Source organism: Lactuca serriola, chromosome 6 (genome assembly GCF_051521515.1).
Source record: "Lactuca serriola cultivar US96UC23 chromosome 6, Lser_US96UC23_V15, whole genome shotgun sequence".
NCBI lineage: Eukaryota > Viridiplantae > Streptophyta > Magnoliopsida > Asterales > Asteraceae > Lactuca > Lactuca serriola.
Window position 1 is genome coordinate 39,290,941 of NC_136413.1, and position 18,581 is coordinate 39,309,521.

General features: G+C 30.9%; 1 protein-coding gene across 2 annotated transcripts; it reads right to left on the minus strand.

Moving 5' to 3' along the window:
- Window positions 1–3,106: 3,106 nt before the first annotated feature.
- LOC145060062 (formyltetrahydrofolate deformylase 1, mitochondrial-like) lies at window positions 3,107–4,360 on the minus strand. 2 transcript variants are annotated; one of them, XM_079007790.1, is made up of 6 exons: window positions 4,218–4,360; window positions 4,064–4,137; window positions 3,824–3,983; window positions 3,651–3,749; window positions 3,488–3,574; window positions 3,107–3,394 (listed from the first exon to the last, which is right to left on the minus strand). In XM_079007790.1, the coding sequence occupies exons 1-6, from the start codon at window positions 4,326–4,328 to the stop codon at window positions 3,248–3,250; spliced, it is 678 nt and encodes a 225-aa protein (XP_078863916.1). In that variant the 5' UTR covers window positions 4,329–4,360; the 3' UTR covers window positions 3,107–3,247. The 2 variants fall into 2 exon arrangements, with proteins under 2 accessions (XP_078863916.1, XP_078863917.1); XM_079007791.1 differs by having other exon boundaries at window positions 3,361–3,413.
- Between the last annotated feature and the right edge of the window lie 14,221 nt (window positions 4,361–18,581).

Below are 18,581 nucleotides of genomic sequence, written 5' to 3' on the forward strand. Positions count from 1 at the left end.
GGTGACAACCAAGCCCAAAACGATAATGGGCCATTTACGTTGGGCGTACACAATGGTACGCAGGGCGTACTTGCTTTTTCGCTGAGCGTAAACCTCAAACTTTCCAAGACTTATTTCATGACATAATATGTTGAGTCCTTCCATCATAACCTTAGAATACCTTCCATCTAAGCTCCTACTACATAAATTTGACACCTTTATGCATCTACATGACTTAATGGGGCCCAATAACCATTTTAATCAATTATAACCCAACAAGAACATGCATGGACCATATCTAAGCATCAAGAAAGCATTTATATGAACTTATAACCTTAAATCAGCCAAGAGTGGCAACTCAAAGCTTCGAAAGTGGTCTCCAACCACTAGATCACTACAAGAAAAACAGCCTTTTACGACGCTCATTGCGCGTCATAAAAGGCTCAGACGACGCGCAAATGCGTGTCAAGGAAGGACCTGTCATAAAGAGAAACGACGCGGTTTTGCGCGTCGTCTATAGACGACACGCATTTACGACGCTCATTTACGACGCGCGTTTACGACACGCAATGCGTATCAAGGAAGGCCCTGTCATAAAGGCAGATGACACGCATTCGCGTGTCGTAACCTTACGACGCGCGTGTTAATGACACGCAATGCGTATCAAGAAAGCCCCTGTCAAGAAAGGCCATGTCATAAATGAAGATGACACACATGTTTGCGTATCGTAATTTTAAATGTTTAAAAAAAATAAATTTATATATTTATTAATTTTTAAATTAAATTTGCATTTAATTTCTCATAATAGAAATAAAATACCATATACAAAAAATACAATCCATTGCATAATATAAAATAAAATTTCATACTCAAAAAATAAAATAAATTGCACAAATTGTAATGTCATACAAAGAATCATTCAAATATTAAACAAATATAATACATTGCTAACATGGGTTATACATTCCTATAAAACTAACAAATAATCATACAACTCTGTTTCTTACTGGAAAGGAATGTCAAACATGATTACAAGTCCCCCTTAATCTTGATTACTCACCTGCTTAAGTAGAATGTTGTTGTTGAGAAGGTTACCTAGCAACAGAGAAGTATACCAAGACATTTGTAGGAGAAGAATACTCTCAATAAGATAATTTAATTAAAAAAATGTAATGATAATGATAATGAGTTCATACATGTGAAGTAGTGCAGAATGCTCATCATCATATGTATAAAGCTCATACTGCTTTGCAAAAGCATTTCCAAGAGAAATGACCCAATCAATGTCTTGAACAACATCCAAAGTTTCTGCAAGAAACTACAAAAAAAAAAAGAAATAAATAATAATGACATGAAAAGTAAGGCTATCAGTCTATAACCTCAACAATAAAACAAAACAAATTATTATTAAAATCAAATAATGATAATACAAATTGTTAAAAATTATGGGACAGCAGGGTCTTCTATGCATGTAGATTGATAAGGTTGTTTCTTTTTTACTTAATAAAATCAAAATGACTTGTCGTGCTAAGTGAGAGGTTGGTCACTTTATGTATTAAGACCCTCCCTATTATGTATTAAGACCCTCCCTATTACAATATTACCCTTGTTTATTTTTTTTATTTTATTCAACTTTTGACAATCTCATGAAAAAGGCACTATCGAACCCAGAGCTCATATCATAAGCTGATTTCACAAAAAGATATAAAAAGAAAGACTAAAGAGCCAATACCAGTTGATCAAACCCATGACAATATTCTAAAGAACAAAATTTGACAATATCCTAGACCAAATGACCATTTTTACCTTACATTCTAAAGAATAAAATTTGACAATATTCTTTAACGTGAGAGGATTGGGAGGAAAAAAGAAGAAGGGCAAATAGGTAATTAGTGTCTTAACCAATTATTTCATTATGTCCAGGTTAAGTGAAAAAGAAACAGCCATGTAAGAGAAAACCAAAACTGTTGAAAATAAAAAATAACTATAAAAACAGTATGCAGGGGCATTTTGGCCCAAAACTGTTAAAATCAAAATTTTTAACTATAAAAATAGTATGGAGGGGCAGTTTGGTCCAAAACTGTTAAAATCAAATTTTCTTCACGATTATTTCCTACTGCTTACATGAGACCAGATTTGGAGGTTGAGCAAAAAGAACCATATCAGCAAGTACCTACCTGTACATGGAACCATTTTACTATAAATAGAGTATTTCTTTCCAATCGTATTCAAACAGGGAAGCGGGTATTATTATAAGGGAAAAAAGACTTACTCTTGGGGTTTGATGAACTCTCATAGGCCAAGAAGGGAACATGTCAAAAGTAGCCGATGGCCTTGGTACTGTTGTGTATAAAACTGCAACAAAATTACACAGTTAAAAAAATCTTTTACAATAAATCACATCCAAGAAATTAAAAACAAAACATAATCACACATTAAAAAAGATTGAAGTGGGTAGAAAATGGATAGCTAATCCATATCTTTTGACACTTTCAAACCCTCTTTTTCTAATTAAACATACTAATAAATGTATGTTCTTGAGGGTGTGGTTTTCAAGTAACAGATAAAAGTGAACACAAACTCAAAACTTAAAAACATACAGGACAGTGAAGCAGGTCCATCCCATGACTCCATTAAAGTTGATGACCATGGAAATCAAAACTACTATTGTTATCTTTTATAAGAAGACTTCAAGTATCCTTCCACTTGTATATTATATATTATGGGGGTGTTTGGCTATAAAAAAAAAAAAAAAAAAAAAAAAAAAAAAAAAAAAAAAAACTTATTGCTTATTAGCTTATAACTTATTAGGTTATAAGCTAATAAGTATGGGGTAACTTATGAAAAAATGACTACTTATTAGAGGTTTCCATCAGAATAAGTTATTTCTTATCCAAACACTTTTTTTAACTTATATATAGCGGTGTTGAACCTCTAATAAGCTAATAAGTTGTTTTAATAAACTTAGCCAAACACCCCCTATATCAATCAAAATCAACAACAGTTTCCCTATTTAAACAAGTATCACACTAGAAAACACAAAGTTTGACAGAGAAGAAAACTCCAACAACAATGAATTTAAGGAGAACTGAGAATGCACATATATCTTAGTATTATGAACACACAATGACTCTTAATTTATCTTATTATTGGATTGGAACAAGAACAACTTAAATTAGAATGAATAATTAAAATGAAATACAAAAACTTTGCAACACAAGGAATATAATGGACTCTGTAGTTTTGATCAGCATCATTTTGAGCTTACTCAAAATACAACAGTCCTGTTGTGTTGATAAGGTAGAACGCGTAACTCACAATATGACTTGATTGCCTTCATAAGGCATTGTTTTTCAAGATTCTCATATTTCTGAATAAAACTCAGCAAATTATCCTTGTGCGAGACTCTCTCAACCTGCAAACCCAAACAGAAACTATTTGACTTTTCACCTTAGCATATATATACTGCATACTACTGATACTGAGAAACTTAAAACTCTTTGATTACCATCTGCTCAATGATTGGGCCCCCATCAAGCTCCTCCGTGACAAAATGGGTTGTGGCACCAATCAATTTGACCCCAGCTTCAAAAGCCTGTCATTCTCTAGTAAAAAACATAAAAACATAAAAAGCTTAAAACAGAATTTGGAAATTGGAACACAGAACCTGCCTGCCTAGATGGATTTCCTCCCTTGAATGATGGCAATAAGCCATGATGTATGTTGATCACATCCTTCCCATATCTTTTCAAAAAGTTTCCAGACAACACCTGTCCTGGGTAAATAAACAAATAAGACCTTTTTCCCAATCCTGCTGCTATACTACTACTAGAAAAACATTTACCTGCATGTATCTAGCAAGGACCAAGAAATCTGTATCTTCAACCAACCCCAATATCTCATCTTCTACATTCTTCTCCTTTGACTTGGACAGATAATGATATGGAATCTCATGTCTTTCAAGGAACCGCATCACATGGGTATTCCCCACCCTATCATGATTGCTGTTCAAAATACAGACATATTATACACATCATTTACTGGTCAAAGATAACAAATAAAAAAAAAAAGTTCCATGCTTTACCTGATTACAGAGCTTATCTGAACCGGAAGTTTTCCATCTTGCCAAGCATGCAGTAGATCAACAAGACAATGGTCCTGCACCAGCAACCTCCTTACTAATGTAATACTATTTTTGGTTTTCACTAACAATCCTTTCTAGAAAGAAGAAGAAGAACCTGCTTAGAAGCAAGAAGAGCAATTTTATATTTGGGGTCTACAGAAGGCACTCGAACAAGCGATTTAACTGCATTGAACATCTTTGATAGGTCAAGTAAGTCCTCGTTCATTTGCTTCCGCTGCCATTTAATTGGGTCGAACACAAACTCACTGAAACACAATTTATTCTTACTTGTTACTTATCAACTTCATGTCAAGTTGGGATTATTAGTAGATTAATATACTTGCACTTGTAAAACCAACATACAGGGGAAAAAATCCATTCATTGATTGGGATAAAAAAAAAAAAAAGATGCCCAACGTATATAGGGGAAAAAATCCATTCATTAATTAGGATAAAAAAAACATACAAAAGCAATACGAACCTCCTTTGAAGTCATTCAATCTGGCTAATGCAGAAAACGGATCGTCGTCGGTATCAGCAAGTGATGACTATATTCCTTTTTCTCTATTTCTTCACATCACCATGGCACCTCCGACCCACCACGACCGTCGATGAATACCAACAGCAATCCCTTAAAATGTTATGAAATTGAGGTTGACCCGCCACCGACTGAATCGCCACAGTAGCATATCGCCTGGAGAATCCAAATAAGAAAGAAGAGGTGGGGAAAGGAAGCAGATGGCAGAAGGAAAGGAAAAGAAAGAAAATAAAATAAAAGGAGTCAAGACGAAACCTGAAAGTATTCCACTGGACCAAGAAAAAACCCTAAATCTTCTCATTTTCTGCAATCGATTGTAATAATCACATCAACATGGCACCTCCGACTCACCACCACCGTCGATGAAGACCAATCGGGAAATCGAAGCAGATCTTTACCATTTGCGTTCATAAGAGGTCGGAGTGGATATTAGCGAAAGCAGCGATGGTGGAGAAAATGAGAAAGAGTTAGGGAATCGATGCCCTCTACCAATTAGATCACACGGGACCAACAGTTTTTCCTTCCTCCCAACCCCGAAAGACGTGGAATCAATGCCCTCTATTTTTGGAAGTCGGATCGATGGATACTCGTCCTTGTTAGATTTTTTTAGGCTTCAAAATTGATAGATTTTTTTTTTCGATTCTTTCAAGTTTGAATCAGAAAATGAGAAAGAGTTAGGGAAATCAAGAGTGCAATGCTCGTCCTTGTTAGGTTGAAGATGAAAGATAGATAGAAGATAGAAAAAAAAAGGCGGGTTTTCAAAATTTTGGGGATTTCATTTCCCCCCTTGTCTACTAAAAGCGCGTTTCATTAAAATTATAAAGCGACAGGTACAGACGATGCGCGTTTAAGATAAAGCGTCCTCCGTGTTTTTAATTTTTTTTCTTGAGACACCAAATTAAGGGCACGCAATAAAGCGTGACGTAAATCCTTAAATTTTTTGGAGAGATGACACTATTTTAAGGGCACGTCCTTTTGCGTATCGTTAATTATCGCGTGTCGTAAAAAGCGCGTCATTAAAGGTCTTTTTTCTTGTAGTGGATCATGCTCATGAGGTCAAAATGGGACCAAAAACCATGAAATCATAGATCTCGACTTCTAATAATCAAGCTAGGAAATTTTTACCTTCAATGAGCTGAAAATGCAGCAAAGAGTCCAGATCAACAAGCCTTTCCTTGAACCACCACCTTGCACCAAGCCACCACTTCTTGAAATATACTAAAATCCACCAAAAATGCACATACAAGGCACACAACCCTCTTGGATGAAGATATAACTCGAAATTTAGGGTTTAAGACACTGGAACATGAAAGAGAAGCGTACAACTTGGACTTAAGGTGCTTAAATAGTGAGCCAACCCTTAAAATTAGGGTTTTGGGGATCCTTTACGTACGTTGGGCGTACTTCATGTACATTGGGCGTAAAACTCCCAAGCCCGCGTTCCACTTTTCCATTCCTATGTTGGGCGTACTCACGCGCATGCCACTTTGCATAGATGGGCTGAAATGCAAGCTTTTTCTACCAAGGACCAACTCTGCCAATAGTTTCAAAATATCATAACTCCCTCATCCTAGGTTCGTTTCCAACGAACCTTATATCCACGAAAAGGTGGCGAGAATCCCTACGCTCCTAACAACACACCCAAGCCTTAAAACCTCCCGAACAAAACCCAAAATCTATAAAATACCGAGATACCCAATTACAATAATACCTTTGGCTCCGAAGACATAGTTCAATACTTGGATCACTTATATCATGGCCACTACATCCGAAATGGGCTAACTCCTTCCTTTCTCGAAGCCGTAAGCCTCATGACAACTGATGACTGGGCCGCAGCCCCAGGAAATGGAGCAAATTTGAAACCGAGTGTTACACTTCTATGGGATCCTCCTTGCCTTAAAACACCCCGAACTAAAATACAAAATTCATAAAAAGCATGAACTGACACTTTACCGATATACCCATTAGCTCCAAAACACAAACCAAGCTCCCGAATCATCTAAATTACATTAACCACACCGAAATGGGTCTACATCTCTTTCCCAAAGGCACTACGCCTTGTGATGACCGGTCTTTGGGTCGTAGCTCCGAATTAGGAAACGATTCGGAACAGGGTGTTACAAAATGGTTTGGAGTATAGCATGCCTTAGTTTGACTATTTAAAATTCCATTATTTGATTAGATCTAAGGTTTATTGTCGACCTATAATTAGGAAATTTTATGTGCTCAGGTTCCAAAACATTTAATTACGGTATTAGAACTAGCATATAACTTTTCGGAGTGATAAGGAGAATTACACGTCTAAGCCTTCTCTATCTTAAATTTCTCGTCCCAAACGACTACTTTGGTATACCGAATTCATGGTAAGTGATGGATTTTGAGCATTCTAACACTCCTATGGTGTACATGCAACCCTAAAAACCTTGGATCTATGTTTGACTAAGATACATGCAAATAATTATTTTTCCAAGGTTCTTATCCTAACTAGCATGGCATGGGGTACTTGAATCAAATAAAACTAGTAGAATTACTTACCTTGTAGTTGTAGTTGATTGCTTGGAGTTTGAGAGCCTAGCACCAATAGTGTGGATACCTCAAATGGAAGTCACAAATCACCACAAACTTGGAAACTTGAGAGAATAGTCATAACCTTTCTTGAAATCGGCCCTCTTAGTATACTCACCACCACTAGTGTGATTTCAAGAACTAAAGCCTCCTTTATATAGTGTGGTGGATTAGGGTTACATCCATGTAAACCCTAATACCAATGTCTTTTCATTTCCATGAGATCCATGGATTAAAGCTCCATGGAGTATCCATGGACTTTCCATGCAAGCCTAGCCCATTCCAAATAAGCATTAGCCCACAATATATAAACACAAGAGCCAATATTTAATTAGTCATACTTTTGATCTCTAAATTAATTCTAGATTAATTATAGATCAACACTAATTAAATAATATGATTTTATATTAATATATTAGAACTTATAATATATTAATAAATCATAACTTATACTATTCTCAAAAGATTGTCCATAAATTGTTCGGGTGAAGTGCAACCCAAATGGACCATGCCGGGTCGGGTCAAGTACATACCAAGTATAGTTATGGACTTAGACACTATATCCAATAGTAAGGACACGTAGTGGATTAGGAATTGATAACAAAAACTACCAGCCTGAGCCCCATGCGATCAAGCATGCACCTAAAGCAGCATCGGAAGCCAAACCTGTTACGGTGACAATGATTAAAGCCCTGTTATTTGAATAGAAGGAGTAAATGAGACAATTCATCAGAGAGAACATAATAGAACCCTTTATTCCTGTTGTTCAGCCCAAACTGAATGAAGGTCAATTGGAGGAAGGAAGCTATAGAAGAGTCGTGAGTCAAGTTGAACCATAAGTAATTAGGAAGAACGACCCAGATGAAGGGGTTGATAGGAACATATGCAAGTATAAGGAATTTATAAATGAAAACCCTCATTCTTTACCGTAAAAGAAGAACTGTTAGAAGTTATGGACTTGATTTTTTAGATGGAGCAGTCTTTCAGTACCTGCGATGCACAGGAAAGTTGAAAACCATCTACACGGTGAAAAATATTTAAGGGCTCATCTGTTTGCTGGTGGAACACATTGGGAAATATATTAAGCCCAAAAAATCCATTGCAACTAACATGGATAAAGTTCCAGGTGCATTTCAAACGAACATATTGTTATGCTCAAAACATACTGCAGCTGGAGAACCAATTCGTAAATTTGAAGAAGGGGAGTTCGACTGTGGAAGAGTAACATGGATAGCCTTACATTATTAAGCCCAAAAAATCCATTGCATTTATTGGAATATTGTTTGACCTGGAGAACAAATTCCTAATATATTGAGCCCAAAAAATCCATTGCAACTAACATGGATAGCCATACATTATTCCAATGTTTAAACTTGCTTTAAATAATATATCTTTGTATTTATTGGAATATTGTTTGACCTGTTATACCATCAGATATATGTTTAAATTATCCAAGACTTCCTAGAATTCATGAATAACTATTCCTAGCTTGATGTTAGAAGCATCTTTAGCATCACGGTGATGTCTTTACTAGGTATCATGTTCAAGTTCATTGCTCAAAACAAATAATTTAGGACTAGGACCTTTAAGTGTATACAATTTCATATCTCCCACGAGATTGTCTCTTAAGACATAAACTCATTCATTGAAGTTGTATTTATTGAATGTTATTGTTTCATTAAGTCATTAAAGAAAATGACAATTCTTGATAATGAGAATGAATTATTTAACTACAAAATTCATTTAGTATTTTCAATATTTAATCTTTAATAATTAATACCGTTTTAGTTTCCAAAAACATTAATTATCAAAGTCTAGGATCCAAATTGCAAAACATATAAATGATTAGGTATCCTTTATCTAATCTATTTGAATTTAACCCGGTAGATATCGATTATCAATTATATCTCACTATATAATTCATATATTTATGGGATCGCTAATATAAAATTTAATTAGACATGTTTGATCTCATCTGTGCCTCGAAACTCTCTTGCTTAGGTATCATTTATCACAAGAGATTTCTGATCAAATCGTCCAATTTGAAAAACTTGTGTAATCGGCCTATAACTTGGTTATAGAAATCGCGAACACACCCCGACTATCAAAAGACAACATTAAGCGGTTAGGTATCATTTATCTCATTAGTGCATACAAGAGATGTGCGATTGTTTTTCAAAAGATTGTATAGATTTGAGATTTGTAAAAAGGGTCTTTTATGTTTTATAATTTTAGTTTAAAAACATATGATATCATGGTTATTACATGCATATAATAAACCATGGTATCAATTTTTCAACAAAAAATTACTTTTAAAGGTTCTATATAAAAACTAGTTTTTATATATTTTAACGCAATTCAATTTTAATAACCGATATTAATTTTGAGTGCATTTGAACCTTTTATATCTTTAATAAAACTTCATTTTATTACTTATATATTAGGATTTTGTATAAGTTACAAAAATCACCATTTTAAAACTTATAATGGAGTATTTCAAAATTTACCGTTATTAACGATTTTATAAAACCGGGTTTTATTTTAAAATAATAATTTGTTACATCTTGTGTCCAATTTTGAAAACCCAAACTCCATGTGATTTTTATTTTGTCCAAAATTATTTTAGAATGTGAAAAACAAATTTATCAACCACACATAATAGTTGCATTAAATAAACAACACAAACATGCATAAAAAGATATATATATATATATATATATATATATATATATATATATATATATATATATATATATATATATATATATATATAAACATAGCCAACTAATGACATTTTGTGAGCCAACACAAAAAATATCAAATTCATTCCTAAAGGGGCATTCAAGGGGACCAAAAATATTATTGTAGTGTTTTTGTAGAAGCTACCACTTGAGTAAACACCCATTGTTTGCAAAAGTTTTGAAAGACTTCTTTAAAGGAAAAACTGCAGCTTTCATGACACTTTTCAGAAAGTATCATCTTGCTGTTCATCACATATAAAGCATTCATGACACTTTTCAGAAAGTGTCACCTTTCTGCCCAGCACATGTTGAACTTGAAATTTTTCTTTTTGTCTTTAAAAAATGGTTCCGACTTCATTTCTTGTTACATTTTTGTACAAAAAAATTATTTTTAAAAACTAATCTATTACTTTAAAAAATTAACCAAAAAAACTAATCTATTTAATTATTACATATCATATAAATAAATAAATTATTACAACCATTTTATAAAACAACAAACACAACAACACAACAATCATAATGGTCATTTGCTAGTTTATACGCATCATATACATCAACATACACATAAAACAACATTTGTTTTTCTAAGACAACTTTAAATGACAAAAGATGCATGAAACTATTGTCACATAAAAAAAATAACAATTATAAAATTGTCAGAGAAAACATGTATGAACTTAATTTTTATAGAAAAACAAGTTATCCATATTCTCCAAAAACTAAGATTTCCAAAAATCAAAAAATTTAACCAAACTTGCAAGGTGGCTCTGATACCAATTGTTGGGGTTTAGTTCAAAAATAGTTTCATAAACTAGAAAATATGGCAACGGAAGACTTTAATTTTTGAAATAACATAAACATTTTATATCCACCAAGGATCTTTTTGCAAGTTATAGAAAGATTAAAACACCAACCATAGAAAAGATAAAGAAATAACAACCTTTGTAGTTCTTTGGGTCCTCTTGGGTGGCTTGAAAGTTTATGAAGAATGTGGAACCTTTGAGACACCAACAATGACTCAACTTGATGTATATGCTAGTCCATAAACTCTTAAACCCTTAGGCTTTAAGTTCATAACCAATATGAACTTAAAGAAGGCATGAAAAGGCAAGTGTTCTTGAAGAAATGAAGAACTAAAGGGAGAGAGTAACATGCTCTAAGCATGTTACGGTTATAAGAGGAAGGAAAGAATGAGCCACATTTCAAGAATGCAAGCCTCTTATTTATATGCATAAAGTGAAAGTATTAACCAATAGGTCTTAACACTTTAACACTTTAAGCACATATGTCCCTATGTCATAAACATGTCTCCCATGCTTAATTTCTTTTGAATAAACTAATGAAAAGCCCATGACTCTTTTCTTTACATCATGATTTCGACCATGTGTATAAAAAGAAAGGAATTGTTTAAATTTTATAAACTCTAAGTTTATAAAATATAAACTTTGTCTTTAGGGTAAAAGACAAAAGGGTTCCAACTAGTCCAAAAAATTGTACACACCTCATTAATTCATATCATATGAATTATGTAATATTACTTGCTAATGAAAACTATTATTTCCATGAAATTAATAATTTCCAATTTAATTATAAGAGTTTTATTGAATATTTATTAAAATCAATTTCTAATAAATAATCAATTGTATCAAGTTGTTGTTAGTGTAACCCCTTAGTATCATATGTTAATTAGCAATATCACTTTAATATGGTTCTTGAGCATACTAGACCTTTCATTATATGGGTTGCATGTAGACATGTCAACACATGAAAGGAAGAGCCTGGAAGCCGAAGCATTACAAGAAGCAATAATGCCAAGAAAGAACAACAAAGGCCTGAGTCCAATCATGTGAAATTCAGAGGATAAGAGAGTGATGAGAGAAGAAGAGGAAGCAGTCAAGATGATGTCATTAACATATAGGAAAAGATAAATAGTATAAGACCCGCGATGATAAGTGAAGAGAGAGCTTTTCCGATTTATTGCTACAAAAACCTAAAGAGGATAAATAAATGGAAAATGATTGGTCCATGCACGAAGAACATGTTTAAGACCATATGCTACCATGCACGAGGACCGCTATGCTCGTGATCCACCTTGTGTCTTGCACTAGAACATGAAAATCGCTAATAAAGCACTTTCTCTCATGAATTGAAAGAGTTCTATATGTGTCAAAAATACTACAAGTTGCTTATACTCTTGCAAGCAAGGCGAAAAGTGATTCTCTTTGTCGACATACCGGACAAATCAAGAGAATTATAATTAGGCGATCCATGTGACATAAGTATTTTAGTGTAGATGGTCATTAGGTAGGTTCAAAAAGATCGTTGCATGGGAAAAGAATAGGGTAGCCATGGCCTGAAGTTGTGTAGAAGGAAGCAGTTGTATGTGATGAAGAGGAGGATGGGATGGCCTTGGTGCTTGGAGGACAAGGAATAAGATGATAGTTGTTATTGCATCGACGTTAGAAAGATAAAGAAAGGTGTAGGATACTTAAAGTAATGATACCATAATACAAATCAACCTAACATTATTATTGATATCTTGAGTAGAGAAATCTCCAGAAAAGACTTATTATTTTGGTAAAGATACCGATTAAGTCCTAATTTTTTTTAATAGAAAAGCCCAAAAAACCAGCAAATTTCTTCACTTTAGTCCATTTTTACCTGTTCAACAGCTCATGGGACCAAATCGTTAATTTTCTTTAAAAAATGGGGCTTTTTTTACATATTTGCTCAAAATTTGTATATAATGTAATAATGTGTAAATATATTTTTTTATGTATTTTATGTATTTTCATATATATTTTTTAAGTTTTTAAAGTTCTTTTATAAAGTTTTTTTTACGTTTCTTATATACTTTAAAATGTATAAATGTATTTCTTTATGTATTTATCTGAATTTTTAAGTATTTTGGTATATTTTTCACGTATTTATATATTTTTAAGTATTTTTTTTACATATTTATATCTATTGTTTAAGTATTTTTATATATTTTTATGTATTTATGTATTTTAAATGTGTAAACGTATTTTTATGTATTTATATTAATTTTTAAATTCTTTTATGTATTTTGGTATATTTTCATGTATTTAGATATTTTTTGAAGTTTAGTATATCGTTTTTTCATATTTTTATGTGTTTTAAATGTATAAAAGTATTTTTTTTTATATATTTATATGTATTCTTTAAGTATTTTGGCATTGTTTTTTTTTTATGTATTTTTGTATTTTTTTTTATTTCAAGTTTCATTGTAATATACCTTGTAAGTGAAGGAAAAAAAACAATAGAAAACTTCAAAAAAAAAATCTTGAATTCAGTTTGTAGATGAATAAAGTTTTGGGATATATTTGTCGTTAATAGCAAAGATATTTGTAAACTTTGTTCATCCATAAATTGAATTCAAGAAAAACAAAAGAAGAATATATCTGTAAAATTGGCGTTGATTATTATTGATCATCTTTGAAAAATGTTTGTTTAAAATACACTAGTGCTTTTTTTTTTTGTTTACAAGGACTATTATTCAGCTTACAATGAAACTAGAAGTATATATATATATATATATATATATATATATATATATATATATATATATATATATATATATATATATATATCAAAATACATAGAATACTTTAAAAAAAATACATATAAATATTAAAAAAAATCTTAGAAGTACTTAAAAAAAATACATAAATACATAAAAGTATGTAAAAATACTTAAAAACTCATATGAATACACAAAAAAAAATATGTTTATATATTTAAAATAAATGAAAAAATCTAAAAACAATTATTTTTGAACGACGGATTCATTAAAACAAAAAAACTAGTAAGACGTTAGAAAGAGTTACAAATTACAAGCATTAAAAAGAGATAAAGACATAAAAAAACACTTCAAAAAAATACATACATACATATATATATATATATATATATATATATATATATATATATATATATATATATATGGAAAAGTTCAATAGAGAACCATAATTATTGGTTCTCCAAAGAACCAAAAAAAAATTCAAGTTCTAAAACTTATTTTTTATCAAATAAAAAACTATATATATATATATATATATATATATATATATATATATATATATATATATATATATATGGAAAAGTTCAATAGAGAACCATAATTATTGGTTTTCCAAGAAAACAAAAAAAAATTCAAGTTCTAAAGCTTATTTTTTATAAAAAAAAAAAAAACTAAAAATATCTAAATTCATAATATAACGTTACGAATGTTAAATATATTTTTCGGATTCACCGTGTGAATTTAGATTCACATTGTTAATTTTCAAATATTCACATTGTGAATTTGACGAAATTTTTTTTTCGAATTTGATATTATTGGAAAAAATGATAAAAACTTATGAATTTCTCTATTTTTAGTTTTTTTTTTATAAAAAATAAGTTCTAAAAGTTGAAAAAAAGATTGGTTCCTTAGTTCTTTGATTAATTATGGTTCTCTATTGAACTTCACCCTATATATATATATATATATATATATATATATATATATATATATATATAGAGAGAGAGAGAGAGAGAGAGAGAGAGCTAGGTTCAAATGTTTCTAACAACTATTGTGTGCATGAATGCACCAATAGGAATTTAGGAAAAAATAAAATAAATAAATAAGGGTGATTTAGTAATTTGATTTTTAAATTCCATAAAAAAAAATTGACTTTTAATAAATTCCGCCGATTCCAAAAAAAAATCCATGAATACTCCTTATAATCATGCTAGTCAAATTGACTTTTAACCTAATTTATCTCCCTTTTTATTTACAGTTGTTCTTATTCCCTCACTTCATTCGTGTGTGTATGTGTGTGGTCGAACACGTTCATCATCATCGAAAAACGCATGTTGCTGCTTCTTCCTCCTGTCTCTCCACTGTCGGCTCCGTAATCAATTGATGTCACCATACACCGATGCCTCCTACTTCAATCATGGGCCGGTTATCTTAAAATCAGATTGACCAATTCCTTACATGAGCTATTCTCATCGATTCTTATTCATGAAATCCTTTCATTGAAGCAGGCTCCATCTCAAGCCAATGGCGACGGTGGCGTTGATATTTGTGGTGCTAATCGGCCCTTGTATTTATCTCCATTCATACTTGTCAATCGTTGACTCCGTTTATTTCTCATAATGTGCAACTGTCTTTTTTTCAAAGGCGTACACAAAAAATACGTTTATATATATATATATATATATATATATATATATATATATATATATATATATATATATATAGAGAGAGAGAGAGAGAGAGAGAGTTAGGTTCAAATGTTTTCACTATCTATTGTGTGCATGTGTGACTGATTCTAGACCAATTATTTTAGTTATTTTAAGAAAGTAATTAATGTATATTAAATGTTGAAGATGTTATTAATATTCATTATATCTTCAACATGTAATATGCATTAATTACTTTCTTAAAATAACTAAAATGATTGATCCAGAATCAGTCATACATGCACACAATAGATAGTGAAAACAAAATAATCTAACCCTATATATATATATATATATATATATATATATATATATATATATAGAGAGAGAGAGAGAGAGAGAGCTAGGTTCAAATGTTTCTAGCAACTATTGTGTGCATGAATGCACCAATAGGAATTTAGGAAAAAATAAAATAAATAAATAAGGGTGATTTAGTAATTTGATTTTTAAATTCCATAAATACTCCCTATAATCATGCTAGTCAAATTGACTTTGAACCTTATTTATCTCCCTTTTTATTTACAGTTGTTCTTATTCCCTCACTTCATTCGTGTGTGTATGTGTGTGGTCGAACAAGTTCATCATTATCGAAAAACGCATGTTGCCGCTTCTTCCTCCTGTCTCTCCACCGTCGGCTCCATAATTAATTGATGTCGTCGTACATTGATGCCTCCTACTTCATTCATGGGCCGGTTATCTTGAAATCAGATCGACCAATTCCTTACATGAGCTATTCTCATCGATTCTTATTCATGAAATCCTTTGATTGAAGCAGGCTCCATCTCAAGCCAGTGGCGACGATGGCATTGATATTTGTGGTGCTAATCGGCCCTTGTATTTATCCCCATTGATACTTGTCAATCGTTGACTCCGTTTATTTCTCATAATGTGCAACTGTCTTTTTTTCATACGCGAGACTATGAATCAGGTTTTTAATTGTTTCCCCTTATGTTTCGATTCAATTGTCTTTTGGGGTTTAATGATAACATAATTTTTTGGGTTTTTTTAATGTACCTTAGGTCCTTAGCTATACAATGTTTGTATCTATTTCAATATGTTAGCATAATAAGTAGATTATTTTTATGATAATGTAGCAAAACTCTTTGGTATTCCAGCAACAAAGTACCATGTAAATTTGGTCAAAACTTTTGCATAATTTTTCTGCCTTCTAACTGTTCGATGAAATGCCTATAAGACCCCATCTTTTTTTCATTGCAGTTTTAGGATTACATTCTATTAGAATAAATTATGAAGTTGAGAATAGTCATTCGACTTGATTAAGTTGTTCTTTTATTTCAAATGGTATAAATTAAGTTGATATTTTATTATATTATAGGAAATTGCACCTGATCACACTGTGAATGGATCTTACTGATGGGTAAGCCATCCATGTCTTCCTTTTTATGGAGTTAAAAATATATGAATTAGAAATAGAATGTTGGTTTCTTTTTCATTTTAATTACAGTGGTTATGAGTTGGAGATAGAGGTTGAAGCTAAAGATGCTGAAGATGAAGCAGGAGGCATTTTAACTAGAGTTGTATATTCTTAATAATACAAATTCTTTAAGAATATTCAAAATCATTCTGCAAGAATAGTTTATTCTGTAAGAATATTATTGTTGTATTCTGATAGAATTGTAGTTAATTATTTGTATGTTTAATGTGCAATTGTTACAAGTGTATCACTACAAATTACTTGGCAATGATTTTCTGATTGAAATGGCTTGAAGAATGGCTTGAAGACCTGATGGGAAAGGCTTGAAGAATGAATTAAAGAATGATCACACATATTGTTTAAGAATGTTGTTATATTTTAAGAATTATATTTGTTATTCTTTCAGAATGTTTGTTATTATTCAATGAATCACAATCATACAATGTAATTATTTGGTATATTATTAGTTCAAGAATCGATTTTGTGTATTATTTCAGAATGTATTTATTAGTTTATGGTTGGCATTCTGTCATCCTGACATAATAAAATCGAAAAATATATTTACTAGTTTATGGTTAACATCCTATCATTCTGACAGAATAAAATCGGACTTTTAATTTTAAATTAATTTAAACTATTCAGATTTTTAAAAATAAAGGAATTAATTATCCCTAAAAATCCAAAATTTTCCTTTTTTTAATATATATAGGTTAATTGACTAAAATGCTCTTATGGTCAAATTTGTGTGATTATATGGTACATGTTATCCTATTCTGCTATCATAGACCCTCAGATCATGACCTTTGAATATATTTTATCCAATGGTCCAGATCTGTGCATTCTAGCATACAATAGTTACTACTAGGTTATTTTGTTTCTTACATTTATTGTGTGCTAGAATGCACCAATAGGAATTTAGTAAACTAAATAATTATTTATTTAAATAAATATACATATTAAATGATTTCCATAATTATATGTATATTAAATGATATTCATAATTGTAGTTCTCTTTTTATGGAAACTAATTAAATTCATCATTAATGTTAGCAATAACATTCTTTCAGAATGAATTCACATCTAGGTTTTTATATATGAGTTTATATTTTGTTTCAGGGCTCACTCATTTAAAATACAATAAATTTGTATAGAATATGAAGAACGAGAGTGTATTCTACTAAAATACACTCTGATTCTGCTGTAATACACTTTCATTCATCTAGATATGAATTTATTCTGAAAGAATATTATTGTTTGCATTAATGACAAATTTAATTGGTTTCTATAAAAAATAGGTTATAAGTATGGATAACATTTAATATACATATAATTAATACAAAATTCATATTGATAAATTCTAGCACAGAATAGATATGAAAAACATTTGAACCTACCTTTATATATATATATATATATATATATATATATATATATATATATATATATATATATATATATATACACTTTAAAAAATATATATATAAACATGTTTATAAATTATATACAAATTTTAAGGAAATTTGTATTAAAAAAAAATACTGTGAGAAAATTAACATTTTACTCTGATGACCTATTGAACATGTCAAAATAGCTAAAGTTAATAAATTTGTTGGCTTTTTGTGTTTTTCTATTCAAAAAAATTATTTTTAGATTTAATTGTTAATTTTCTTAAAATAATGAAACTTTCCTTTCTACATTTAAATACAAACACGTTAAGGTTCAATATTTCTAAGGAAATTATAATTGTAATGCAACTAAGATACTAATAAGAGATATGTACGCCTAATTATCTACTAATAATGTACAATAACATACAAATGAAACAAAAATAGTTCATTGCAATAGGTCACAATAAACAAACAAATAAATAAAGGAAAAACCGTTGCTTAATAAGGATATAGTCCATATTAAGTTTCAAAAAAGGTGAAATATGATAATAACCCTGTCCAA

Excerpts from the sequence above, each read along its gene's own strand:
- LOC145060062 (XM_079007790.1), bottom strand. The coding sequence starts at position 4,328 with ATGAACGAGGACTTACTTGACCTATCAAAGATGTTCAATGCAGTTAAA. Across the intron at positions 4,138-4,217 it reads CTCTTCTTGCTTCTAAGCAG|GACCATTGTCTTGTTGATCT; the intron begins GTTCTTCTTCTT and ends TTGCTGGTGCAG. Across the intron at positions 3,984-4,063 it reads CAGATAAGCTCTGTAATCAG|CAATCATGATAGGGTGGGGA; the intron begins GTAAAGCATGGA and ends TATTTTGAACAG.